The sequence below is a fragment of the Pseudorca crassidens genome, chromosome X (assembly GCF_039906515.1).
Source record: "Pseudorca crassidens isolate mPseCra1 chromosome X, mPseCra1.hap1, whole genome shotgun sequence".
NCBI classification, from domain to species: Eukaryota; Metazoa; Chordata; class Mammalia; order Artiodactyla; family Delphinidae; genus Pseudorca; species Pseudorca crassidens.
Genome location: NC_090317.1, coordinates 99,689,383 through 99,699,635, shown reverse-complemented (window position 1 = coordinate 99,699,635; position 10,253 = coordinate 99,689,383). Strand labels below are relative to the sequence as shown.

Below are 10,253 nucleotides of genomic sequence, written 5' to 3'. Positions count from 1 at the left end.
TTCTACAAGCTAATGTATTGAAATAGTCAATGAATTTGGGTCTCTAGACAGTAAAACATCACTAAATCAAGTTTTATAAATTGTGACGAGTGCTAGGCCTAGGAAGAGGTCATTTTTCGCTAAGTAAATTATTAAAACAGCACAAGTTAAAAATTAATATATAAAATATAAATTTTATAATATATAAAAAATACTATAATAAATCTTTTTTTATTCACTAAAAATACCTAGGCTTGGTAGGGCCTCCACTTAAAAGGACTATGTGAAGTATAAAATACATGTCAGTTTAAAAGAAAGTGCTTTCATTTTCTGTTCGTTCTAGGTGTCTTCTTTAAAAAGTCATGATTCTTTCAAGAGCCCTAAGAGAGACAGAGGCCCAGCTGCCAGAAATAACTTCTAAATGTATGTGCCTAGCACAATAAAGCAGCACAGAAGAGGCAGAGCCCAGAGTCTAAGAGGAAGGAAAGACATACAAAAGATGTCTGCTTGGAAGTATAGTCAAGTCAATAGATCAGTCAGTCACTGAGCTTCCATAACTGTGTTAGGAGAAAAGCTCTTCCATATTCAAAAAGAATGCTGTTATTCACCATGGCTCTCAGTAAAATATAGATAGGACTAATGAGGATTGGCACTAAATTTTTATAATTTAGCAAGATTCTCTTGGATTTCAGTGACTTTGATTTTAAGGATTTTTATTTTAACAATGTGGCAAAGGCACTAGAGATAGAAATTAAATGTTTTCTGCAGCCTTCGTCCTTCAATTTACATTTCTCTGATTTACTTTTCTAATCTTCAACCCTTCATCCTTTCACATCACTGGTCCTTAAAGCCAGGAAAAGCAAATGACTTCAGGACAGGCCTTTATCTCTCCAGGGTTGTGAAAACCAGAATATTCCTTACTCTTGCTATTCATTTGTTATTCATTAAAGGTCTCTCTTTATCACCCACGCATAGTTTCTGACTAATTTCCAAATGTTTAATCTTGTTTTTATGCTACCAATTCCTTGATAAATTAATGCCTATTCCAAACATTGTAAAAGCAATTACCAAATATTTCAACTAAACCCACAAAATTTTAGAACTAGAAAAGATGTTAATATCATCCTGTAAGGTCAGCAAGGTAACTCACCCAAAGTCATACTCAACCAAAGTGTGAGAGGCACTCATAGACAGTAGCCTCTTCCAATACTTAAGAACTGTGATAAAAATCTTTTGCCTTGACGGTAACAAAGTATGGCTATCGTCACTTGTTAGTGACTCCAAAGAGCAAATTTCGGCAGGGAAATTCTGCCACTCTTCTTGCATCACAGAGAATACACACCAACAGAATAAGCCCAAATTGAGGCTCTATATATTGTATCCCCGTCTTTTAAATCCTAAAGTAAGTGAATGCTTACCTTTCTTGTGTTCTTTCCAGAAACCTTTCAAGAAAAATATAAATAATTTAAAGTATTCTTACCCATCATAGTGAAAATAACTCTCTATATTATACCTTTTGTTTTTGAACTGGTGATAATTTTAATGATTTTTCATTGGAATTCAGGCTCATCATATGTGTCTGAAATAAATTTTAAAAAATATGTTCTAAAAAGAATAAAGACTAGATATATGATTATATATTTATACATATGATTATATATTTATATATATGATTATATATTGATTTTTAAAAATATATAAATGAAATTAACACAAAACAGTCCATATAGTCATATAATCAACTCTCAACTGCATACTAATAATGTGAGAGTTGAAATGAATTTTACTGTATGTAACCTATACCTCAATAAAGCTGATTTTAAAATAATGAATGAAACCAAAACCAAAACAAAAGCTTTTCTATGTATATAACGGCTTAGGAAGTAGACATACATATACACAGACATACACATACAAATACATGAGGAACTTATATCTATATCACATAAATAGGAAAACCATTACCATATTTAAGACATCAGTAGTTTCTCCAAGGCTTTCTGAATCCTCTGCTGAAAAATTGTCTGTCTCTTTCCCTTTGGTTATTTTACGTTGAAAATAATCTGAATGATTAAAAGAGAAAAGAGAAAACAAGATTTCAACAGAAAAGTGAAAGACAACTAGACAATAAACAGAAATTATTCTGTAATATAAAAGTACAGTTATAATTTTACTAAAGGTCCTTAAACCTCATATTAAGGGAACTGAACAGAATTCATTCACAGTGATAACAGGTTTTAAAATCTTTTTGAAAATTTAAAAACTATGACACTGATGAGATAACAATTGCTTCATTCATGTGAACAGGCAAACATTATTCCTTTGGGGTAAATACTACCCAAGTATCAAGCACTGTGATGGCCAGACCCCAAAAAGGTCTCCAACAACCCACATCCTCTGCTATGCATACCTCTGTGGAGTTCCCTTCCACATTTTACCAGGTTGGTCTGTATGGCCAATAAAAAAAGCAGATATAATTGTGATGCTATTGTGGCTTATGTCTCAGTTCTCTCTCCCTCTCTCTCTCTCGCGCACGCGCGTGCACACACACACACTTTCTTGGAAGCCATGTTGTGAGCATCCCCAGGGAGAAGCCCATGTGCTGAGGGAGTGAAGCCTCCTGCCGATGGCCACGTGAGTGAGCTTGAAAGAGGATCCTCCAGACTCAGTCAAGCCTTCAGATGACTGCAGCCCCATCTGACAATGTGACTACAACTACATGAAATACCCTGAGCCAGAACCACTCAGCTAGACTGTTCCTGGATTCTCGACCCTGAGAAACTGTGTGAGATAGTAAATGTTTGTTGTTTTAACCTAAGTTTTAGGATCATTTCTTATGTAGCAACAGAAAACTAGCACAAGGACCTGGAAACTTTTATAGAAAACTGCAAGGTTATTACATCATAAAGCAGATAATTAAAAGTTACAAGCTTTATTTGACCTTACATTTTTCTCAATTACCATACCCCCATGTAGCACACATATACTTATTTGAGAGGAGCTCCTTAATGAAGTCTTCACTAAAAATGCCAGTCCACAGTGATCTCTCCCTTGTAAATTCATTCAATTCAAATGAACAAATAGTCTGTCTTTATTCCATGTGAGGTATTATGTAGGAGATATCAACTTAAGTAACTACTAAATCTTAATGAACTTATAGTCTAGAAGAGAATACAAAACATATTACATAGGGGAATGAGAAAGCACATCCAAATGTTGGGAATCAGGAAATGTTTCACTAAGGAGTTACAGGGAATGATGGATAAGTAGAATTCTGAGAGGCAGAGATGGAGGTGGATGGGGAAGAAAATAAGCCTAGTGCTAAAAGAAGCTGTGGAATGGCTTGTGTTGAAGGCTTACTGTGTACTTGGAACATATGCTTTTATACATGTCAGGTTAATGTCATGACAATAAGAGAGCTAAGTGTTATATCCCCATTTCACAAATGAATAAATTAAGGTTCAGTGACTCTTTTGGTGTCAAGTGTCAATCTCAAGTCTGCCTTGACTTCACAGCCTTTCCACTCAGTCTGACTGCGAAGAGCTCAGTTTGATTAAAATCAGGGGTCAGCAACCTTTTTCTGTCAAAGGCCACATGTTAAACGTTATAGGCTTTGAGGCCATACAGTCTCTGTCCTGATTATGCAAACTCTGCCACTGAAATGTGAAAGTAGCCACAGACAATACATAAATTAATGGGCGTGACTGGCTTCTAATAAACTTTATAAAAACCGGTGGCTGACAACCTGGAAAAAATGGACAAATTCTTAGAAAAGCACAACCTTCCAAGACTGAACCAGGAAGAAATAGAAAATATAAACAGACCAATGACAAGCACTGAAATTGAAACTGTGATTAAAAATCTTCCAACAAACAAAAGCCCAGGACCAGATGGCTTCACAGATGAATTCTATCAAACATTTAGAGAAGAGCTAACACCTATCCTTCTCAAACTCTTCCAAAATATAGCAGAGGGAGGAACACTCCCAAACTCATTCTACGAGGCCACCATCACTCTGATACCAAAACCAGACAAAGATGTCACAAAAAAAGAAAACCTCAGGCCAATATCACTGATAAAACATAGATAAAAAAATGCTCAACAAAATACTAGCACACAGAATCCTACAGCACATTAAAAGGATCAAACACCATGATCAAGTGGGGTTTATCCCAGGATTGCAAGGATTCTTGCAATCAATGTGATACACCATATTAACAAATTGAAGGAGAAAAACCATATGATCATCTCAGTAGATGCAGGAAAAGCTTTTGACAAAATTCAACACCCATTTATGATAAAAACTCTCCAGAAAGTAGGCATAGAGGGAACTTACCTCAACATAATAAAGGCCATATATGACAAACCCACAGCCAACCTCATTCTCAATGGTGAAAAACTGAAAGCATTTCCTCTAAGATCAGGAACAAGACAAGGTGGTCCACTCTCACCACTATTACACAACATAGTTGTGTAAATTTTAGCCACAGCAATCAGAGAAGAAAAAGAAATAAAAGGAATCCAAATCAGAAAAGATGAAGTAAAGCTGTCACTGTCTGCAGATGACATGACACTATACATAGGAAATCCCAAAGATGCTACCAGAAAACTACTAGAGCTAATCAAAGAATTTCATAAAGTAGCAGGACACAAAATTAATGCATAGAAATCTCTTGCATTCCTATACACTAAAGATGAACAATCTGAAAGAGAAATTAAGGAAACACTCCCATTTACCACTGCAACAAAAAGAATAAAATACCTAGGAATAAACCTACCTAGGGAGACCAAAGACCTATATGCAGAAAATTATAAGACACTGATGAAAGAAATTAAGGATGATACAAACAGATGGAGAGATATACCATGTTCTTGGATGGGAAGAATCAACATTGTGAAAATGACTATACTACCCAAAGCAATCTACAGATTCAATGTAATCCCTATCAAACTACCACTGGCATTTTTCACAGAACTAGAACAAAAAATTTCACAATTTGTATGGAAACATAAAAGACCCCAAATAGCCAAAGGAATCTTGAGAAAGAAAAACGTTGCTGGAGGAATCAGGCTCCTGGACTTCAGACTATACTACAAAGCTACAGTAATCAAGACAGTATGGTACTGGCACAAAAACAGAAATATAGATCAATGGAACAGGATAGAAAGCCCAGAGATAAACCCACGCACATATGCTCACCTTATTTTTAATAAAGGAGGCAAGAATATAAAATGGAGAAAAGACAGCCTCTTCAGTAAGTGGTGCTGGGAAAACTGGACAGGTACATGTAAAAGAATGAACTTAGAACACTCCCTAGCATTATACACAAAAATAAACTCAAAATGAATTAAAGACCTAAATGTAAGACCAGTCACTATAAAACTCTTAGAGGAAAACATAGGCACAACACTCTATGAGATACATCACAGCAAGATCCTTTTTGACCCACCTCCTAGAGAAATGGAAATAAAAACAAAAATAAACAAATGGGACCTAATGAAACCTAAAAGCTTTTGCACAGCAAAGGAAACCATAAACTAGAGCAAAAGACAACCCTCAGAATGGGAGAAAATATTTGCAAATGAAGCAACTGACAAAGGATTAATCTTCAAAATTTACAAGCAGCTCATGCAGCTCGATAACAAAACAAGAAACAACCCAATCCAAAAATGGGCAGAAGACCTAAATAGACATTTCTCCAAAGAAGATATCCAGATTGCCAACTAACACATGAAAGGATGCTCAACATCAGTAATCATTAGAGAAATGCAAATCAAAACTACAATGAGGTATCACCTCACACCGGTTGGAATGGCCATTATCAAATGTTCTACAAACAATAAATGCTGGAGAGGGTGTGGAGAAAAGGGAACCCTCTCGCACTGTTGGTGGGAATGTAAACTGATACAGCCACTATGGAAAACAGTATGGAGGTTCCTTAAAAAACTAAAAATAGAATTACCATACGACCCAGCAATCCCACTACTGGGCATATACCCTGAGAAAACCATAATTCAGAGTCATGTACCACAATGCTCATTGCAGCTGTATTTACAATAGCCAGGACATGGAAGCAACCTAAGTGTCCATCGACAGATGAATGGATAAAGAAGACGTGGCACATATATACAATGGAATGTTACTCAGTCATATAAAGAAATGAAATTGAGTTATTTGTAGTGAGGTGGATGGACCTAGAGGCTGTCATACAGAGTGAAGTAAGTCAGAAAGAGAAAAACAAATATCGTATGCTAATACATATATATGGAATCTAAAAAAAAAAAGTTTCTGAAGAACCTAGGGGCAGGACAGGAATAAAGATGCAGACGTAGAGAATGGACTTGAGGACATGGGGATGGGGAAGGGTAAGCTGGGACGAAGTGAGAGAGTGGCACGGACATATATACACTACCAGATGTAAAATAGATAGCTAGTGGGAAGCAGCTGCATAGCATACGGAAATCAGCTCGGTGCTCTGTGACCACCTAGAGGAGTTGGATAGGGAGGGTGGGAGGGAGATGTAAGAGGGAGGGGATATGGGGATATTAGTATACGTAGAGCTGATTCACTTTGTTATATAGCAGAAACTAACAAAACAACGTAAAGCAATTATACTCCAGTAAAGACATTAAAAAACCCCCAAAAAACCGGTTGCTGGCCAGATTTGACCCATGGGCCACAGCCTGCAGACTCGAGACCTAAATTAAGGTTATAAGAAAAAGGCTGCTGAGAGATGAAGCTAGAAAAGCAGGTGGGAGTTACATGGGGAAATTTACATTTATTTAAAAAAAATATTAGGTATCCTCTGAAGACATTGGAGCAGATGGGAACTAAAGTGTACCTGAAGGAGATTAAAATAGAAAAGTACTAAGCAGGAGAGATTGGAGATGGCAGAAAAAGGAGGTTTGGAAAATAGATAGTATACCATTTAAGCTCATGGTCTTGGCCTTATACTTGACTGAGAAAACAGAAGTCGTCAGAGGTGATCTGCTTTATCTTCTCACCAACAAATGTACAAATTTACCTACATTTTCCTGTTAAAATGTAGGATGTGTCTTTCCTCTTAACAAAGACTGCTCTGTATGCCAGCCCCTCCTGTCTTCTCAAGAGCTTTGCACCTTTGGTCATATCCTCTCTCTCGTGTGCTACCAATCTCTCTGGGACTACTGGCTCATGTCCATTAGGCACAGCGGTCCCCAAGGTCCTCAACCTTTCTGGCACCAGGGACCGGTTTTGTGGAAGACAGGTTTTCCACAGGCCGGGGGTGGGGGGATGGTTCAGGCGGTAATGCGAGCGATGGGGAGCAGCAGATGAAGCTTTGCTAGCTTGTTTGCTTGCCCGCCGTCTGCTGCTCACCCCCTGCTGTGCTGTGAGGCCCAGTTCCTAACAGGCTGCAGACCTGAATCAGTCCGTGGCCCAGGGTTTGGGGACCCCTGCATTAGCACACAAACATGCTCTAGTATTTCCCATTGACTCCACATCTCCCTCTCCTGCCAGCCCATTTCTCTGCTCCTCTTCAGGACCAAAATAGGCAAAAGAACTATCTACACACTCTATCTCCTCTTCACGTCCTCATTTCCCCTTCATGCCTCAACTTTTAACACTCTGCCTTCTGTCCTGATCTCTCCCTGGAACTGCTCTTGTCAGGATCACCAAAAATCTCCATAATGCTTAATCCATGGATGCTTCTTTGAACTCCTTTTCCTTGACCTTTGAGCGGTACTTTGAATTCATGACCCTACTCCCTCCTCATGACCCTCCTCCTACCTTACTGGCTGATGAGGCTGGGGAAGGTGGTTTTGTGGGCTCTTCCTCTCCTCCCCTCTAAGTGTTAGACATTCTCAGGGCTAAATCCTGGGCCCTCTCTTCTTGCTACTCTACTCTCTAATAGGTGATTTCACCAACTTCCATGGATTATCAATACCATCTCTATGTTGACGTTTTTCAAATTTCTGTCTCTTGTCCACACCTATCTTCTAAATGTTATTCTTTCATTTTCAACTGCCTGCTTGATATTTCTGCTTGGATGTCTCACAGGTATCTCAAGCTCAATTTTTATTTTTTTTTCTCAAAGCAGTCGACCATCCTCCTGCCTACACATCTATGTGTGACCCATTAACGAGCAAGTTCAGTTGTTTCTATGACTAAAATGTATTTCAAATCTGCAAACACCATCATCTCTTGCAAAAGGCTCTTAAGTATTCTTCCTACCTCTAGTCTGGCATCCCTACATCCACACACCGGCAAAAGTGATCATCTTAAAATATAAATGGCACTGGAGCACATCACTCCACTATTTAAAACCCTTTAATGACTTTCTATTACACTTAAGATAAACACTCAAATCAAATAGGCCTCTCATGGCCTATAAACCCATGGATATTTTTCTGCTGTCTCTTTTTCCAACATCATCTTGTCCTGCCTTTTCCCTCACTCTCTGAGCCCAGTGATCTTCTTTCCTTTTCCTATAAACTGCTTCCAAACCTTTACCTACATTATTTTCTCTGCCTGTAACATACACATCTCTCTTTGTGTGGCTACTTTTTATCCTTTATGTTTTAGCTTAAATGTCACTTCCTCAGTCATGTCTTCCCTGACCTCCTTCACTCCATGAGAAATACTGAAGCCTGCAAATAATTTATAAAAAGTCACATTATATGTTGGATACAACTTTCAAAATATTTTTATTAAGTTGGTTTTAGCAAACAGTCACAAAAAGATATGGGATGGCTTTTCCTTTCGCTCTAGCTACAAAGTTCTATCTTCACATTCAAATCTCTTGAAGTGGGAAACAACTTGTCCCAAACCATAAACTTCTCTTTTCCTTGCACACACTGTTGCCAGAATCTACTTTTCCCATGTACAGGGATGAAGAGCACCAGTGATTCCTATCTCCAAAGGAAACATACAGAATTTGTGGGTGAGATGTAGGAAACCCAGCTCATTATCAAGGTCTTAGATGTAGACAACATTCCATTCCTATGGCCCACAATTCTTGACTGAGTTCCTGATCCTTTGTTACCTCAACCTTTTATCTAGGTTCCTGAGCCCAAAGATATTAAAATTATCTGTGCTACAGTTCTTAATCCCAGATGCCCAGATTTTCTTCTTAATTCCAAACGTACTGCTTACTCTGATTTCCTACCCTAGTTTCTTGTTCTGCCCCTATCATCTGGGTACATGCCCTGTAGTAACATAAACACACTCCTACGATACACAAATGTCTGTAAACAAAACTATTTAGAAGAGGTGTATAATGGCTAAAGAGCTGGAATTACAATTTAAAACATGAAATCTGTATCTAGTAGGCAGTGGGGTTAATAATAACTATGCCTATATTTATGAAGAGGTTTCTGGGGGTGCTAGGCTCAATGCTAAGTATTTTATATGCCTTATCTCATTTAACTGTCATGAACTCTCTAAAGTAGGTATTATTAAAGTTATTTCAAAGATATGGAAACTGAGGTGTAGAGAAATTAAGTAACCTTCCCAAAGCCAGTCACATAGTTAATAAATGTGAAAGCTGGCATCGGATCCCAGATCAATTTGACTCTACATCCCAGGCTCTTAACCACGATGCTATATTGCCTAAGGGCAGAACTTCACATAGGTCTACAAGACCTGCATTCAAATCCTGTTCACTTATAAAACTGAGTGACCTGAGTCACTCAATCTCTTCAAGCCTTGCTTTTCTCATATACAAAAATGAAGAATATAACTCCCACCTAGTTCATGGAGTTGCTTCTGGGTTTAAAGAAGATAATGTAAGAGAAGGTGATATATATGTTATACACTGCTTTATAAAAATATGCTGCTGTCATTACATGGGATTTTTAAGGTCACCAGAGATGCTTTCTACTAGTAAGAGTATTCTTGGATTTGAGTTCACATGAGAGATGTCAGTCTCTAACTAGGAAGAAAGCAATTTAGTTAGAGAAAATAGCTTGAGATGAACATGAAAACAATGGAATAAATGGTACATTTCTTCTGAGAGCAGGCAGAGCATCAACTGTTACCTGGTTCCATTGGCAGCATAGGGCCCTCTTTATCAGGCATCCTCTTCTCTAGCAGATTAGTTGTAGACATACAGAAAGGAACTGAACGAGGTGGAAAACAAACAGGTGGTATGAGAGTCCCTGCAATTGGAGGTAGTGTTCCTGTCGTTTGAATACAGTCTGGGGATTTCTCCTTTAAAACAAACAGGTTAAATAAACTGTTAGATAATGTTATATACTTAATATTGATATAAACCACCCTGAGGCTGCTAAAAATA

General features: G+C 37.9%; 1 protein-coding gene across 11 annotated transcripts in view; it reads right to left on the bottom strand.

Annotated features, from left to right (window-relative positions):
• Window positions 1-10,253, bottom strand: part of RPGR (retinitis pigmentosa GTPase regulator) — a 274,383-nt gene that overhangs the window by 36,219 nt on the left and 227,911 nt on the right. For 10 of the 11 annotated variants that reach the window (XR_010939801.1, XR_010939800.1, XR_010939802.1 and 7 more), the window contains 3 exons: window positions 9,997-10,168; window positions 1,945-2,042; window positions 1,493-1,558 (listed from right to left, as the gene is read on the bottom strand). Coding sequence is in view for 4 of the 11 variants with exons in the window: in XM_067722578.1 (XP_067578679.1) it covers window positions 1,493-1,558; window positions 1,945-2,042; window positions 9,997-10,168 (336 nt within the window). In the remaining 7 variants the exon portion in view is untranslated. Of the gene's footprint in view, window positions 1-1,397; window positions 1,422-1,492; window positions 1,559-1,944; window positions 2,043-9,996; window positions 10,169-10,253 lie in introns of all 11 variants that reach the window. The other variant, XM_067722581.1, reaches the window with a different exon arrangement.